The 19,935-nt window shown below is 22.9% G+C and overlaps 1 protein-coding gene across 1 annotated transcript; it reads left to right on the forward strand.

The window, feature by feature from the left end:
- The first annotated feature begins 2,713 nt into the window (after positions 1-2,713).
- LOC149792111 (C-type lectin domain family 3 member A-like) lies at positions 2,714-18,494 on the forward strand. The gene is made up of 4 exons (XM_089969336.1): positions 2,714-2,765; positions 14,133-14,218; positions 15,792-15,968; positions 17,734-18,494. The coding sequence occupies exons 1-4, from the start codon at positions 2,752-2,754 to the stop codon at positions 17,985-17,987; spliced, it is 531 nt and encodes a 176-aa protein (XP_089825462.1). The 5' UTR covers positions 2,714-2,751; the 3' UTR covers positions 17,988-18,494.
- Positions 18,495-19,935: the final 1,441 nt, after the last annotated feature.

Raw genomic sequence — 19,935 nt, forward strand, 5'->3', positions numbered from 1 at the left:
CTTTAAGATAGCTGCTTGGTCAGCCAATTAGATAACAGTCTGTATATTTTTGACATATACATCAATAAATCTTTTTTATGCCAGATGGTATCAAACATCATACATCCTGCCGTTTTCCTCAAGCAACTCATATACTATGGAATATAGCTGTTGAGTGAAATGTGGTGGACGTTTGTAGGGGAAAGTCCAACCAATATTCGCAGATGAAATTATTTAAAATAAAGTTATTGTAAACAAATTTATTTAAAACTCTTTCCGTTGGCAGAGCAATAGGTCGGTAGTTTGACTGGTACTGGAATAACGTCTTTTCAAACATATTTTTAAACAATGGTTCTCTCAGTGAATTATTGAATAGAATCGTTTTGCCGATGGCTGGAGAGGAAATCTTTTAACGTAGATGACTGATGTCATTAAGTCCACAAAACTATTGACTGGTTATAGTTATATAATATCTAATTTTATAATCATTATTTCGTTTTTCATCCGTCTAGTAATAGATTTCAGATAGTCAAACTAATAGCTGGTAACGACATTTAGCAATAAAAATTTATTTGTAAACATCTAATTGATGTCAGCAAAATATATATATATATATATATATATATATATATATATATATATATATATATATATATATATATATATATATATATATATATAGATAGATAGATAGATAGATAGATAGATAGAAAGTGTAACGATTGTACATATCATATATAATACTTGAATAATGAAATTTTGTGGGTTTTTTTAATTATAAGTTTCTGTAACTGAATTATGTACCATAAGAATTGTACAGGTCCAAAACATAGTACCATTTCCATTTATAAGTCAAGGAAGGCAGGTCAGGGCAACATCACGTGATCTATGGATTACAATTGTACTGTGGATATAACATGACTGACCTAACTGGGAATTGGTTATTTTATAAAAAGCTATTGTTCACTGATAAAGTATTTTGTAATAATTTAAATGCTTTTGGGGAATCTTTTAAAGCAATTTAGATTTAGTTTCTTGACTGTGTATTTAATGACTATATAAATGAAGTAGATATGTACAGTTGATTCTATTTCAGTCTTGTAAAAGTTACGAGAGGTTCTTGATTTTTTAACTTTTTTTTGATTTTTTTTTTATTATTCTTTGAAATTGCAGATTTTGAGACATTTTTTTAAAACAGACAATACCTTACTGGATTATTGTGAACTTTTCTAAGGACTTTGATATTAATTAGTTTCATTTAATTTACCGTGGAGTAAAAATACTTTGGAATATTAAAACAGCAAGTCGTCCGTGGTGTTAGAACATAAGCACATTACAACTTTAATTCAGAGTTAGGGTTAGGAGACTTTCCAGATTATTGATATTACATTTAGCAATGTGTACAATACTGCAAGTTATTTTTAATTCTTTCACTTTCATCCAGAAATAAATTTAGTTTTGAGTATTGAATGATTGCTGCGCTTCACGTTTCTTATTACCTACGTTAGAATGAAATAATAAGTAAAGAGACAGACAATCGGACAGACAGACCGAGTGACAGACAGGTATTTAGATAGATAAATGGATGGATGGATGAACAGATGCAAGGATGGACGGACGGATAGATAGATAGATAGATAGACAGACAGATGCTTTCTTCATATGTGTGGTGATGAACCAAAATTAATTTGAATGAATTGTGAACTAACACTGTTGAACTTTTCCTTAAATTTTGGCATGCATTGACAGGATCTGTTTCCAGTGATTTTCTTATTTTGTTTTTAAAATTGTAGTAACGTTTAGTACAGAAAGGTTCCCTCCGGTATATAAAGCTTTTAATGATCGGATAGATTCAACCATAAACCATCAAAAAACATCATATAGGATGGTTAAGAAAAGCAAACAATGTCTCCCGCACTCGGTCTACCTGTTTCATGCAACAACTAGGCGTAATTATATGTTTAGCTATTCTACACACATGAAAATTCAAGACGAATAATTTTGTTTAAACGGCACGTTGGATAGATATCACAGTACTGAAGGGAGAATTATGCACTGTATTTATCTGAATCAGTTTTGTGGTACTGGGGTCATGCTAGACTTTGAACCAGCTTTGTGGTACTGGGGTCATGCTGGAATTTGAAGGAAAGAATGATTCAACGGAAATTAGGAAAGTCTATCTTGAGTAAGGCGTTTACTATAATAGTACACGACTTCTCAATTTTTCTGCAAAATGTCTCAAAGAAAAAGAAGAGACTTCTATCTAAGTACAGACTCGTTTATGGTGTGCCCTCGTGTTTAAACCATTTTTTTAAAAATCGATTGTTGTCATAACGAGAATACTTCAAAGGAAAACAAGTACATCTTGCCACAAGGGCATACTTTTTTTTTATTTATTTAAAAATGTCGTTGTGACCCAGTGGATGCCGTTCAAGCGATAAGCCGTCAATGTGGCTCCGTATGCATTCGAATGTGTTTCCAGCAATATCAGTTTTCGTTAGGTTTGTTGATAAGTAAAAGATCAGGAAAAAGATCAAGCGACCAACAATATTTGATGCTATTGGTGTCATATATTAAAGAAAGACAATGATATTATTTTCGGTAGTTGACAGATCCCTTCTGCGATTGATTCTTTATATCACTGAAGTCAACGTGAAAATGAAACCATAGGGCCGTTTAATATTCATAGACAGTCATGTGACTTTCATGCCTATATAAGGAAATCATTCGATATTGAAGTCGTAATTGAGATTTAGTAGAAGACTCCTGCGCATGTTGGCAAACAAGTAAGTAGGGTTGTTCACATCTTTAAAATTTAAGAAGTATAAAACAAAAAGGAAAGAAAAGATTAAATTAGTGAGAGATTTGATTACCTTTACATTCAAAAACGTATTTACTTCAATATTGATACAAGTAAAACAGACGTATGTTGTCACTAATTAATCTAAACCAAGTTTGTTTGATAAATACAATCCGTACTGAAAAGACAAATCCATTTTATTCTTATAGAGTTGTCTAATTTGTAAACGTATATTCAACTATGAAAAGTTGCTGTTGGCTAAACAATAAAAGTGAGGTAGAAATCCATTTTATTCTCAGTCAGGAGGATTGATGAGTTAATAGGGGTAAAACATTCTCTATTTGTATGCTTAGTTAAATCTATAAAATAAAAATAAAAACATACAGTTCATTCATGAAAAACCTTTTAGGGATATGGTACTGCGAAAGGTACTCGATGCTATCAATTGATACATGTTTACTGGTCAAATGTTCAGCAGCACAGTACCTCGACGACCACACTAGGTCATGAGACTGATGATGATGATGATGACATGTTTACTGTCTCCATAACGAAATGCTGACGTTAAAATACATAAGTATTTTGTTGGTTTAATCACCATTAATTTGAACCTATGATACAAGAAGTAAATATATTTGATCTGGAAGTCGCACCCAAAGGAAATTTTTGTATAATAATAATAATAATAATAATAATGAGGACTTTGTATAGCGTCTAATCTTTAGAAGCTCTAAGAGCTTTACAACATTGGACAACACATATAACATAAGAAAAACATATAATGCTATGAGTACAAAAACAAACACCATGAAATTAGTAAACATAAATACATGCTTAAAATATGTAAGGTAGGAAACATTATTAGATCTTTAAATTTGTTTTAGCAGTCGAAATAGGTGACTATCCTACTAACTCATGAACCAAACTTTATGTGATACCATATTATTGTGTTCAAATTAAATTGTTCAACATTTTTTGAAGGTGAAAAGAACTCAGATACTAAAATATATAGTAAAACCATTAAGGTAAAGAAAATAGAGAATGTATGTGCAATAAATTTCAAATGAGAGTATATGTGTTGCGAAAGCCGATAGGGTTTGCTTGTTTTTCAATCAGCCACCGATATTCCATTTCGTTTAATAAAGAACATAGATCGATTCATCTTTACATATTATTTCATTAAAATTCATCTTTATATATTATTTCATTAAAATTCATCTTTATATATTATTTCATTAAAATTCATCTTTATATATTATTTCATTAAAATTCATCTTTATATATTATTTCATTAAAATTCATCTTTATATATTATTTCATTAAAATTCATCTTTACATATTATTTCATTAAAATTCATCTTTACATATTATTTCATTAAAATTCATCTTTATATATTATTTCATTAAAATTCATCTTTATATATTATTTCATTAAAATTCATCTTTATATATTATTTCATTAAAATTCATCTTTATATATTATTTCATTAAAATTCATCTTTATATATTATTTCATTAAAATTCATCTTTATATATTATTTCATTAAAATTCATCTTTATATATTATTTCATTAAAATTCATCTTTATATATTATTTCATTAAAATTCATCTTTACATATTATTTCATTAAAATTCATCTTTACATATTATTTCATTAAAATTCATCTTTATATATTATTTCATTAAAATTCATCTTTATATATTATTTCATTAAAATTCATCTTTATATATTATTTCATTAAAATTCATCTTTATATATTATTTCATTAAAATTCATCTTCATATATTATTTCATTAAAATTCATCTTTATATATTATTTCATTAAAATTCATCTTTATATATTATTTCATTAAAATTCATCTTCATATATTATTTCATTAAAATTCATCTTTACATATTATTTCATTAAAATTCATCTTTATATATTATTTCATTAAAATTCATCTTTATATATTATTTCATTAAAATTCATCTTTATATAGTATTTCATTAAAATTCATCTTTATATATTATTTCATTCAAATTCATCTTTACATATTATTTCATTAAAATTCATCTTTATATATTATTTCATTAAAATTCATCTTTATATATTATTTCATTAAAATTCATCTTTATATATTATTTCATTAAAATTCATCTTTATATATTATTTCATTAAAATTCATCTTTATATATTATTTCATTAAAATTCATCTTTATATATTATTTCATTAAAATTCATCTTCATATATTATTTCATTAAAATTCATCTTTACATAATATTTCATTAAAATTCATCTTTTTTTTAATATTATTTCATTAAAATTCATCTTTATATATTATTTCATTAAAATTCATCTTTATATATTATTTCATTAAAATTCATCTTTATATATTATTTCATTAAAATTCATCTTTACATATTATTTCATTAAAATTCATCTTTATATATTATTTCATTAAAATTCATCTTTAAATTCATCTTTATATATTATTTCATTAAAATTCATCTTTATATATTATTTCATTAAAATTCATCTTTATATATTATTTCATTAAAATTCATCTTTATATATTATTTCATTAAAATTCATCTTTATATATTATTTCATTAAAATTCATCTTTATATATTATTTCATTAAAATTCATCTTTATATATTATTTCATTAAAATTCATCTTTATATATTATTTCATTAAAATTCATCTTTATATATTATTTCATTAAAATTCATCTTTATATATTATTTCATTAAAATTCATCTTTATATATATATTATTTCATTAAAATTCATCTTCATATATTATTTCATTAAAATTCATCTTTACATATTATTTCATTAAAATTCATCTTTATATATTATTTCATTAAAATTCATCTTTATATATTATTTCATTAAAATTCATCTTTATATATTATTTCATTAAAATTCATCTTTATATATTATTTCATTAAAATTCATCTTTATATATTATTTCATTAAAATTCATCTTTACATATTATTTCATTAAAATTCATCTTTACATATTATTTCATTAAAATTCATCTTTACATATTATTTCATTAAAATTCATCTTTACATATTATTTCATTAAAATTCATCTTTACATATTATTTCATTAAAATTCATCTTTACATATTATTTCATTAAAATTCATCTTTATATATTATTTCATTAAAATTCATCTTTATATATTATTTCATTAAAATTCATCTTTACATATTATTTCATTAAAATTCATCTTTATATATTATTTCATTAAAATTCATCTTTACATATTATTTCATTAAAATTCATCTTTATATATTATTTCATTAAAATTCATCTTTATATATTATTTCATTAAAATTCACCTTTATATATTATTTCATTAAAATTCATCTTTATATATTATTTCATTAAAATTCATCTTTATATATTATTTCATTAAAATTCATCTTTACATATTATTTCATTAAAATTCATCTTTACATATTATTTCATTAAAATTCATCTTTACATATTATTTCATTAAAATTCATCTTTATATATTATTTCATTAAAATTCATCTTTACATATTATTTCATTAAAATTCATCTTCATATATTATTTCATTAAAATTCATCTTTATATATTATTTCATTAAAATTCATCTTCATATATTATTTCATTAAAATTCATCTTTACATATTATTTCATTAAAATTCATCTTTATATATTATTTCATTAAAATTCATCTTTACATATTATTTCATTAAAATTCATCTTTATATATTGTTTCATTAAAATTCATCTTTATATATTATTTCATTAAAATTCATCTTTACATATTATTTCATTAAAATTCATCTTTACATATTATTTCATTAAAATTCATCTTTACATATTATTTCATTAAAATTCATCTTTACATATTATTTCATTAAAATTCATCTTTACATATTATTTCATTAAAATTCATCTTTACATATTATTTCATTAAAATTCATCTTCATATATTATTTCATTAAAATTCATCTTTATATATTATTTCATTAAAATTCATCTTTATATATTATTTCATTAAAATTCATCTTTACATATTATTTCATTAAAATTCATCTTTATATATTATTTCATTAAAATTCATCTTTACATATTATTTCATTAAAATTCATCTTTATATATTATTTCATTAAAATTCATCTTTATATATTATTTCATTAAAATTCATCTTTATATATTATTTCATTAAAATTCATCTTTACATATTATTTCATTAAAATTCATCTTTATATATTATTTCATTAAAATTCATCTTTAGATATTATTTCATTAAAATTCATCTTTATATATTATTTCATTAAAATTCATCTTTATATATTATTTCATTAAAATTCATCTTTATATATTATTTCATTAAAATTCATCTTTATATATTATTTCATTAAAATTCATCTTTACATATTATTTCATTAAAATTCATCTTTATATATTATTTCATTAAAATTCATCTTTATATATTATTTCATTAAAATTCATCTTTATATATTATTTCATTAAAATTCATCTTTATATATTATTTCATTAAAATTCATCTTTATATATTATTTCATTAAAATTCATCTTTATATATTATTTCATTAAAATTCATCTTCATATATTATTTCATTAAAATTCATCTTTACATATTATTTCATTAAAATTCATCTTTATATATTATTTCATTAAAATTCATCTTTATATATTATTTCATTAAAATTCATCTTTATATATTATTTCATTAAAATTCATCTTTATATATTATTTCATTAAAATTCATCTTTATATATTATTTCATTAAAATTCATCTTTACATATTATTTCATTAAAATTCATCTTTATATATTATTTCATTAAAATTCATCTTTACATATTATTTCATTAAAATTCATCTTTATATATTATTTCATTAAAATTCATCTTCATATATTATTTCATTAAAATTCATCTTTACATATTATTTCATTAAAATTCATCTTTACATATTATTTCATTAAAATTCATCTTTACATATTATTTCATTAAAATTCATCTTTATATATTATTTCATTAAAATTCATCTTTATATATTATTTCATTAAAATTCATCTTCATATATTATTTCATTAAAATTCATCTTTATATATTATTTCATTAAAATTCATCTTTATATATTATTTCATTAAAATTCATCTTTATATATTATTTCATTAAAATTCACCTTTATATATTATTTCATTAAAATTCATCTTTATATATTATTTCATTAAAATTCACCTTTATATATTATTTCATTAAAATTCATCTTTATATATTATTTCACTAAAATTCATCTTTATATATTATTTCATTAAAATTCATCTTTACATATTATTTCATTAAAATTCATCTTTACATATTATTTCATTAAAATTCATCTTTACATATTATTTCATTAAAATTCATCTTTATATATTATTTCATTAAAATTCATCTTTACATATTATTTCATTAAAATTCATCTTCATATATTATTTCATTAAAATTCATCTTTATATATTATTTCATTAAAATTCATCTTCATATATTATTTCATTAAAATTCATCTTTATATATTATTTCATTAAAATTCATCTTTATATATTATTTCATTAAAATTCATCTTTATATATTATTTCATTAAAATTCATCTTTACATATTATTTCATTAAAATTCATCTTTATATATTATTTCATTAAAATTCATCTTCATATATTATTTCATTAAAATTCATCTTTACATATTATTTCATTAAAATTCATCTTTACATATTATTTCATTAAAATTCATCTTTACATATTATTTCATTAAAATTCATCTTTATATATTATTTCATTAAAATTCATCTTTATATATTATTTCATTAAAATTCATCTTTATATATTATTTCATTAAAATTCATCTTTATATATTATTTCATTAAAATTCATCTTTATATATTATTTCATTAAAATTCATCTTTATATATTATTTCATTAAAATTCACCTTTATATATTATTTCATTAAAATTCATCTTTATATATTATTTCATTAAAATTCACCTTTATATATTATTTCATTAAAATTCATCTTTATATATTATTTCACTAAAATTCATCTTTATATATTATTTCATTAAAATTCATCTTTACATATTATTTCATTAAAATTCATCTTTATATATTATTTCATTAAAATTCATCTTTACATATTATTTCATTAAAATTCATCTTCATATATTATTTCATTAAAATTCATCTTTATATATTATTTCATTAAAATTCATCTTCATATATTATTTCATTAAAATTCATCTTTATATATTATTTCATTAAAATTCATCTTCATATATTATTTCATTAAAATTCATCTTTACATATTATTTCATTAAAATTCATCTTCATATATTATTTCATTAAAATTCATCTTTACATATTATTTCATTAAAATTCATCTTTATATATTGTTTCATTAAAATTCATCTTTACATATTATTTCATTAAAATTCATCTTTACATATTATTTCATTAAAATTCATCTTTATATATTATTTCATTAAAATTCATCTTTACATATTATTTCATTAAAATTCATCTTTACATATTATTTCATTAAAATTCATCTTTACATATTATTTCATTAAAATTCATCTTTACATATTATTTCATTAAAATTCATCTTTACATATTATTTCATTAAAATTCATCTTTACATATTATTTCATTAAAATTCATCTTTATATATTATTTCATTAAAATTCATCTTTACATATTATTTCATTAAAATTCATCTTCATATATTATTTCATTAAAATTCATCTTTATATATTATTTCATTAAAATTCATCTTCATATATTATTTCATTAAAATTCATCTTTATATATTATTTCATTAAAATTCATCTTTACATATTATTTCATTAAAATTCATCTTTACATATTATTTCATTAAAATTCATCTTTACATATTATTTCATTAAAATTCATCTTTATATATTATTTCATTAAAATTCATCTTTATATATTATTTCATTAAAATTCATCTTTATATATTATTTCATTAAAATTCATCTTCATATATTATTTCATTAAAATTCCTCTTTACATATTATTTCATTAAAATTCATCTTTATATATTATTTCATTAAAATTCATCTTTACATATTATTTCATTAAAATTCATCTTTATATATTATTTCATTAAAATTCATCTTTATATATTATTTCATTAAAATTCATCTTTATATATTATTTCATTAAAATTCATCTTTATATATTATTTCATTAAAATTCATCTTTATATATTATTTCATTAAAATTCATCTTTACATATTATTTCATTAAAATTCATCTTTATATATTATTTCATTAAAATTCATCTTTAAATTCATCTTTATATATTATTTCATTAAAATTCATCTTTATATATTATTTCATTAAAATTCATCTTTATATATTATTTCATTAAAATTCATCTTTATATATTATTTCATTAAAATTCATCTTTATATATTATTTCATTAAAATTCATCTTTATATATTATTTCATTAAAATTCATCTTTACATATTATTTCATTAAAATTCATCTTTATATATTATTTCATTAAAATTCATCTTTAAATTCATCTTTATATATTATTTCATTAAAATTCATCTTTATATATTATTTCATTAAAATTCATCTTTATATATTATTTCATTAAAATTCATCTTTATATATTATTTCATTAAAATTCATCTTTATATATTATTTCATTAAAATTCATCTTCATATATTATTTCATTAAAATTCATCTTTACATATTATTTCATTAAAATTCATCTTTATATATTATTTCATTAAAATTCATCTTTATATATTATTTCATTAAAATTCATCTTTATATATTATTTCATTAAAATTCATCTTTATATATTATTTCATTAAAATTCATCTTTATATATTATTTCATTAAAATTCATCTTTATATATTATTTCATTAAAATTCATCTTTACATATTATTTCATTAAAATTCATCTTTATATATTATTTCATTAAAATTCATCTTCATATATTATTTCATTAAAATTCATCTTTACATATTATTTCATTAAAATTCATCTTTATATATTATTTCATTAAAATTCATCTTCATATATTATTTCATTAAAATTCATCTTTACATATTATTTCATTAAAATTCATCTTTATATATTATTTCATTAAAATTCATCTTTATATATTATTTCATTAAAATTCATCTTTATATATTATTTCATTAAAATTCATCTTTACATATTATTTCATTAAAATTCATCTTTATATATTATTTCATTAAAATTCATCTTTCCATATTATTTCATTAAAATTCATCTTTACATATTATTTCATTAAAATTCATCTTTACATATTATTTCATTAAAATTCATCTTTACATATTATTTCATTAAAATTCATCTTTATATATTGTTTCATTAAAATTCATCTTTACATATTATTTCATTAAAATTCATCTTTACATATTATTTCATTAAAATTCATCTTTATATATTATTTCATTAAAATTCATCTTTATATATTATTTCATTAAAAGTCATCTTTATATATTATTTCATTAAAATTCATCTTTATATATTATTTCATTAAAATTCATCTTTATATATTATTTCATTAAAATTCATCTTTATATATTATTTCATTAAAATTCATCTTTATATATTATTTCATTAAAATTCATCTTTATATATTATTTCATTAAAATTCATCTTTATATATTATTTCATTAAAATTCATCTTTACATATTATTTCATTAAAATTCATCTTTATATATTATTTCATTAAAATTCATCTTTACATATTATTTCATTAAAATTCATCTTTACATATTATTTCATTAAAATTCATCTTTACATATTATTTCATTAAAATTCATCTTTACATAGTATTTCATTAAAATTCATCTTTACATATTATTTCATTAAAATTCATCTTTACATATTATTTCATCAAAATTCATCTTTACATATTATTTCATTAAAATTCATCTTTATATATTATTTCATTAAAATTCATCTTTATATATTATTTCATTAAAATTCATCTTTACATATTATTTCATTAAAATTCATCTTTACATATTATTTCATTAAAATTCATCTTTATATATTATTTCATTAAAATTCATCTTTACATATTATTTCATTAAAATTCATCTTCATATATTATTTCATTAAAATTCATCTTTACATATTATTTCATTAAAATTCATCTTTACATATTATTTCATTAAAATTCATCTTTACATATTATTTCATTAAAATTCATCTTTATATATTATTTCATTAAAATTCATCTTTATATATTATTTCATTAAAATTCATCTTTATATATTATTTCATTAAAATTCATCTTTACATATTATTTCATTAAAATTCATCTTTATATATTATTTCATTAAAATTCATCTTTACATATTATTTCATTAAAATTCATCTTTACATATTATTTCATTAAAATTCATCTTTACATATTATTTCATTAAAATTCATCTTTACATATTATTTCATTAAAATTCATCTTTACATATTATTTCATTAAAATTCATCTTTATATATTATTTCATTAAAATTCATCTTTATATATTATTTCATTAAAATTCATCTTTACATATTATTTCATTAAAATTCATCTTTACATATTATTTCATTAAAATTCATCTTTATATATTATTTCATTAAAATTCATCTTTACATATTATTTCATTAAAATTCATCTTCATATATTATTTCATTAAAATTCATCTTTACATATTATTTCATTAAAATTCATCTTTACATATTATTTCATTAAAATTCATCTTTACATATTATTTCATTAAAATTCATCTTTATATATTATTTCATTAAAATTCATCTTTATATATTATTTCATTAAAATTCATCTTTATATATTATTTCATTAAAATTCATCTTTACATATTATTTCATTAAAATTCATCTTTATATATTATTTCATTAAAATTCATCTTTACATATTATTTCATTAAAATTCATCTTTACATATTATTTCATTAAAATTCATCTTTACATATTATTTCATTAAAATTCATCTTTATATATTATTTCATTAAAATTCATCTTTATATATTATTTCATTAAAATTCATCTTTACATATTATTTCATTAAAATTCATCTTTATATATTATTTCATTAAAATTCATCTTTACATATTATTTCATTAAAATTCATCTTTATATATTATTTCATTAAAATTCATCTTTACATATTATTTCATTAAAATTCATCTTTATATATTATTTCATTAAAATTCATCTTTACATATTATTTCATTAAAATTCATCTTTACATATTATTTCATTAAAATTCATCTTTATATATTATTTCATTAAAATTCATCTTTACATATTATTTCATTAAAATTCATCTTTACATATTATTTCATTAAAATTCATCTTTATATATTATTTCATTAAAATTCATCTTTACATATTATTTCATTAAAATTCATCTTTACATATTATTTCATTAAAATTCATCTTTACATATTATTTCATTAAAATTCATCTTTATATATTATTTCATTAAAATTCATCTTTACATATTATTTCATTAAAATTCATCTTCATATATTATTTCATTAAAATTCATCTTTATATATTATTTCATTAAAATTCATCTTTATATATTATTTCATTTAATATAATCATAATCATAATATTATCTTTTACCTTGTTTAATCATGATTCCTTTGGACAAATAGCCATCTTTATTTAATATAATTATAATATTAACTTTTACCTTTTTTAATCATGATTCCTTTGGACAAATAGCCATCTTTATTTAATATAATTATAATATTAACTTTTACCTTGTTTAATCATGATTCCTTTGGACAAATAGCCATCTTTATTTAATATAATTATAATATTAACTTTTACCTTGTTTAATCATGATTCCTTTGGACAAATAGCCATCTTTATTTAATATAATTATAATATTAACTTTTACCTTGTTTAATCATGATTCCTTTGGACAAATAGCCATCTTTATTTAATATAATTATAATATTAACTTTTACCTTGTTTAATCATGATTCCTTTGGACAAATAGCCATCTTTATTTAATATAATTATAATATTAACTTTTATCGTGTCTAAGGAAAATTCTTTACGACAAAATAGACATCTTCATTTCAAAAATAGCCATCTTCATTTCGGTAAAAGATGTTTAATGTGCGAAATTAAAATACGAGAATTATTTTTATTTGCAATCGTTGGCGAATGGTCCTGAACAATTCTAATAATAAAAGAACAAAAAGGGTTAGTTCTAATAATCTCTGTTTTAATAAATGCTTTTCCAAAACAATTTGCTTTTATGTGTCTTCTAGGTTAATCATGAAACAGGTACAAGTTGGGTTTCTATGCCTGTCACTTTTGGCTCTGGCTGACGGAATACTAGTACGACCTCCAACAAGTAAGATTCTTACATGTACTGCAAAAATGTCTTATAGTCTGAACATGTATAATAGGGAGCAGTTATACCAAGCAAATGCGAAGTATTCAAATCGAACACAATTTAGAATTACGGAAGATAGTTCAAACATTAAATTGAATCATGCGAACAAATTAAATTAATATTTTAATCTATTAGTGTATGTATGTATGTATGTACGTACATATCAACATGTATCTATGTATGCATCCCCATTGATAATTGGCAATTAAAACAAATCATACAAATCTGACTGCTAGAATACAAACAACTAATCTTCGGGCAACTTTAATTTCCGGCTAATGAGACTTTATATTCTTACATTTCATGCTCTTAGGTACAGTTTTATTCAAACTACGTACCTAATGACCCACCCACCTAGATGCATGTATACCTCAGACGTACACCTCACATGTCAATGTGCACAAATTATAATTATTTTATCTATTGCGTTACGGAATTTCAATATAGTTGTGTGCGTTATTTTCTTTTCAAATAATTTAGTGGTTGGATATTCCATGCATCCGTATTGTCTCCAGGCAGGATAACAAATAATTTATTATGTTAGTGGACAAGTTTGTAAGATATATATTTGAAGCCAGTCTTTTAAATCACACTTGATATTTTGCCTTCAAAACAGTGATTTGGTTGGTTTTAAATGTTTGACTAACTTCAATGTCTTATACACTTTTGCTGACATCTTGGACAGTTTCCAGAGTTTGGTTTGCAACGTTTGTGAAATTAAACATATGAATTGACACAACTAAAACGTAATGAACTTTGAACTAAATCATTATGTAAGAGCTTGAATTTGCATATATATATATATATATATATATATATATATATATATATATATATATATATATATATATATATATATATAGGCCCATGTTTTCTTTTTTGCAACAAGCTATCTACCTTGGATTGGTTAAGGCGGATCGAGTGAACGTGGAACTTAGATACTTGGTTGGTTGGTTGAATCAGTCATAAATAATGTTTGACTTGTATTTAGATACATGCTTGATACTGTTGCTTGGATAAATCAGTCTTATATAATTCTGAAACTGTATTTCGATACACGCTTTGTACGGTTGGTTGGTTGAATCAGTCGGATATAATTTTGGACTTGCATTTCGATATATGCACCATACCAGTGTCTGTCTCATTCAGCTGAAATGAACTTCTGAGTTCCATTTGGGAACACATTTTCACTAAGGCAGTTGTACCTAATTTTGTACATTCACTTTGAGATGCTTTGTGTTAACTAGGCTAAAAATAAATCCAAAGTAGTGTTCGACATGGTAAACCGTCTGGAAAAGCAGCCAGTGTTCATGGAATTCTGAAAATACATAAACTTGATGACTGTATAGTTTTTGATTAAAATAGATATTCTAAAAAACATAATTTGTCTCTTTCACCAGTTGAAAGTTATAATTCTATCTGTATACTTTTGAATTGTTTTTTTGTGTGATGCCCTTAAAGCAAAATATCAATCCCTATGGACCCCCATTTATAATTCTATGTTTACATTCTCATGCGTTTTTCTTTGTAGCATGTCCTGCGCAATACATACCCTCCCCCCTGAGCACGTCAACTTGTATCCGCTTTGTTAACGTCACGAACTCTTTCACCGCTGCAAGGGCGGCATGTCAGGCTGATGGAGGGGATCTCATAAGACTTGATCCTAGAAATTTTGACAAGATTCGACAACTCGCTGATGTGAATAAAGGTTATCGCTTTTTCTCTCTCTCTCTATCTTGCTCTCTCTCTCTCTCTCTCTCTCTCTCTCTCTCTCTCTGCAAAATGGCAACTGTTCATTGGACTGGCACACTTTGTAAATTTATTTACTGCCTTTTTAGTTTTTATTTAAATACGTTTAAACCACACAGGTAATTAATTGTGTGTGTGTCAAACTATTAACTTATTCATTATTGAAATGTATAGTAGCTCATATAGTATGTATATTAAATACTATATTAGATGTTTAAACTAAATAATTAGTCATGAGCTTTCATATTCAAATATAACACGCCGTACTAATTAAGTTCCCATAGTAACCCTATGCAAACACCATGCTATTAAAAATTCAATAATTTTAAATTTCCTAGTGCTCATAATCAAACCTATGTTTTTCGGTATAGATGAAACCTGAATGACATCTTCTCTGTACAGAAGCATGTGCTTTCAATTCAGTAATGATCGTTCCATTTTAAAGACTGTTAATGGACTGAAATTCCATCAATGAAAGAATATCTCTATTTTTCAATTACAACTAGGAAATGCTCTCAAAAAATTCTTTTTACTAAAAAATAACTTTTATTATTAACCAGTCCTGGACAACCAAACCCATATATACTCTATTTTATGTACACCAATTTCCATGGGCTGGTTCCCATTTTTCTGTTCGGTTTGTACTGTGTATCCAAGAAGTATACACAAAACGTAATTATGTGCACACTTATACTTTTCCTTTTGAACGCGAGCTACAATGTTTGCTGATGCAAAATTTCAGTAATTGCTACGTAATTACATGTCATTTCAAGTTAGGAGGCATTCATATATTCAAGTCGATACTATAAATATAGAATCGACATGATAATGGGATGAGATACATACATCAAAGCTATCAAGCTGGCTTACCATTGCTGAAGCATGTATGTTTGAATTTGTAGAGACACGAACACTTCTGTGCGGCTGATAGAAATTATCGGTAGAGACACGACAAATGTTGTGGGACTGATATACATTATAGATAGAGACAAGAACACTGCTGTGGGGCTGATAGAAATTATACGTAGAGACACGAACACTACTGTGGGGCTGATATAGATTATGGATAGAGACACGAACATTGCTGTGGGGCTGATATAGATTATGGATAGAGACACGAACACTGCTGTGGGGCTGATAGTTGATTAAATGTAGACTATATTTTATTCAATTGATATGCTGCCTTTAAAACTCAGTGCTGTAGGTAGTTGACAGTGTATAAATAATACAGACATAAAATGAACCCAGAAACTAAGATACCTAAACACGACTCGTTAAAGTTCCAACTAGAACAGGATATACTAGGTCATGATATGGTTTGAGCTCTTCTGCTTTTAGGACAACGAATGTATTATAATCATAATGTTTATATATAACTGAACATGTTTTATTGCCAAATATATTCGCAATAACCAAACGAATCCCAATTTTTAACGTAACATTATGTCGGAAACAAAGACATCACTTTTAGCAAGATAGGTAAACTTTGTAACTTTATTACATCACGGATATAAAGGAGGTTTTTCCAATTTAAACATAACGAAGTCGCTCCTAAAATGTTCCGCATGGCGGTTTTGGAAGCTATATTTGAACAATGTTGTGCCTGTATTATACCTCTAGTTTACATTAAATTGGGTTTCAAGATGGTTCTGTATATATATATATATATATATATATATATATATATATATATACTGACACAACTTAAACTCTTGCATGTACAGGTACTGGTCCTTGTGATTTCTGGGTGGGAGCCGAGGAAAAAAGCACTGATGGAGTTTGGTCATATTTAAATGGCGATGCGTTATCAGCTAGCTCCTTTTTCAATCCAATGACTAACCCTGTCGGCGGTGGTGCAAATGCATGTGGTCAGTTGGCTTCATCTGACGGATTCTACCTAAGCGATGGCGGAGCAGGTTGCGTCGGTCCGAAGTGTTCAATTTGCCAGGCATATCAGGCAAATAGAGGCATATTTTAAAGATTATGATTTGAAGAGTGAAAGAACCAATTCAATGCAATGAGAAAATTATATATATATATATATATATATATATATATATATATATATATATATATATATATATATATATATATATATATATATATATACATACATACATACATACACTACATACATACGTACATACATACATGCAGCCGTACTTAATCTATGCAATTCACTTGTACATCTTGCAAGAGAAAGACATTGTTGATGTGCACATCAGTTGCTAACTCTGATGTCAACCCTCTTTAGTAACAAACTTATTTAACACATCTAAGCGAGGCAGCTTTTCGACAATTCTTTTAAATAGGCAAACACTCATGAGAGCAAAATTCCAATAGAATATATATTGGTAACGGCGCAAATACAAAATAGTTTGAAAAAATATAAATTAACTAATCAATCCCTTCGTAAATTGAAGAGTGAAGACGGAACTTCGGTAAATCAAAATTAAGCACAAATAAAACAAAATCTGGAAAACCATTGTTGATCTTAGACATTATTCTGCTTTAATAAAAGTACTACCCATCATAAAACTCTCTGTCTCTCTCTGTCTCTCACTGTCTGTCTGTCTGTCTGTCTCTGTCTCTCTCTCTCTCTCTCATCCTTTGCTCGGTTTGACTTAACTTTTACTATCATTCATGCGTCCATAGACAACCTGGGATCACACAAAGGAAAATCCTCAGTAGTTAAGTGGGGCACCCTAGGGACAATGGGACTTAGCATTAAAAAGACCCCTGGGCAACTCTAGGGACAATGGAAATTTAACATGGAGAAAAATCGTGGGCAACTCTAGGGACAATGCGAATTTAACACAGAGTTTGGGTCTGTCTAGGGACAAGGGGAAATTAACATGGGAATAGAGTTTGGGCTTGTCTAGGGAAAAGGGGAATTGAATATGGGATTTTTTTTTTTTTTAAAATTTTTTTAAATTTAAATTTAAATTTAGGCAATGGAAAGGCTATCTCTTTTCGAGAAATATGGCTGGCCCTGAAAAGGGCCTTTGGGTTTTCTTCTGCTTCTAGTTTCTTCTTTTTCTCCACCAAGTTCTTATTTTATCTCCAACACTCTTTCTCTTCTTTTCTTTCTTTTTTTTTTTCTCCTGCTCTTCTTTCTTCTTCTCTTCCTCCTCTTCTTTCTTCCTCTTCTCATTTTCTTCTTCTTTTTCAATCTTTTCGTTCCATTTGCTTATTCTTATTCTTTCCTCTTCATCCTCCTTCTCCTCCTTTATCTCTTTCATGACACCACTAATCTTGTCCTTTACCTTTTTTAAGTTATTAATTTCCATCTTTACACGATGGGGACTATAGGAATAATGGTCTTCAACCAGTCTTATCAACATCTGCTCCATCATTCCTAAGTTGTCTAAAACGTCTTGTAATGTTTGTATTTTGTCCATTTGGTTAGAAGCCATCTTCTTTTTTCATTCTTTGCAGAATGGTTTGAACGACGAATACTGTGGGTTCTTATACTTAAAGCGCGTACGTGAAGGAAAACATCCCCCTAAAACGTAAAATTGATCTTACCTAGATCATGACCAAACAACGCGCGGACGTGAAGGAAAACATCCCCTACTTTTTCATTTCATATAATAAAACCCAAACTATACTCTCCACATACGCTAAGAAACAATAAACAAATCCATAATCTACTATCCACACAATCGTACGTGAGCGGGTACAAACACAAACACACAAACACAAACACACAAACACATACGCTAACAAACAATAAACAAAATCCATAATCTACTATCCACACAATCGTACGTGAGCGCTTACAAAACCCAAACTATACTCTTCACATACGCTAAGAACAATAAACAAATCCATAATCTACTATCCACACAATCGTACGTGAGCGGGTACAAACACAAACACACAAACACAAACACACAAACACATACGCTAACAAACAATAAACA

Source organism: Sinohyriopsis cumingii, chromosome 9, assembly GCF_028554795.1.
Source record: "Sinohyriopsis cumingii isolate HCF-2022 chromosome 9, ASM2855479v2, whole genome shotgun sequence".
In the NCBI taxonomy this organism is placed as follows: Eukaryota; Metazoa; Mollusca; class Bivalvia; order Unionida; family Unionidae; genus Sinohyriopsis; species Sinohyriopsis cumingii.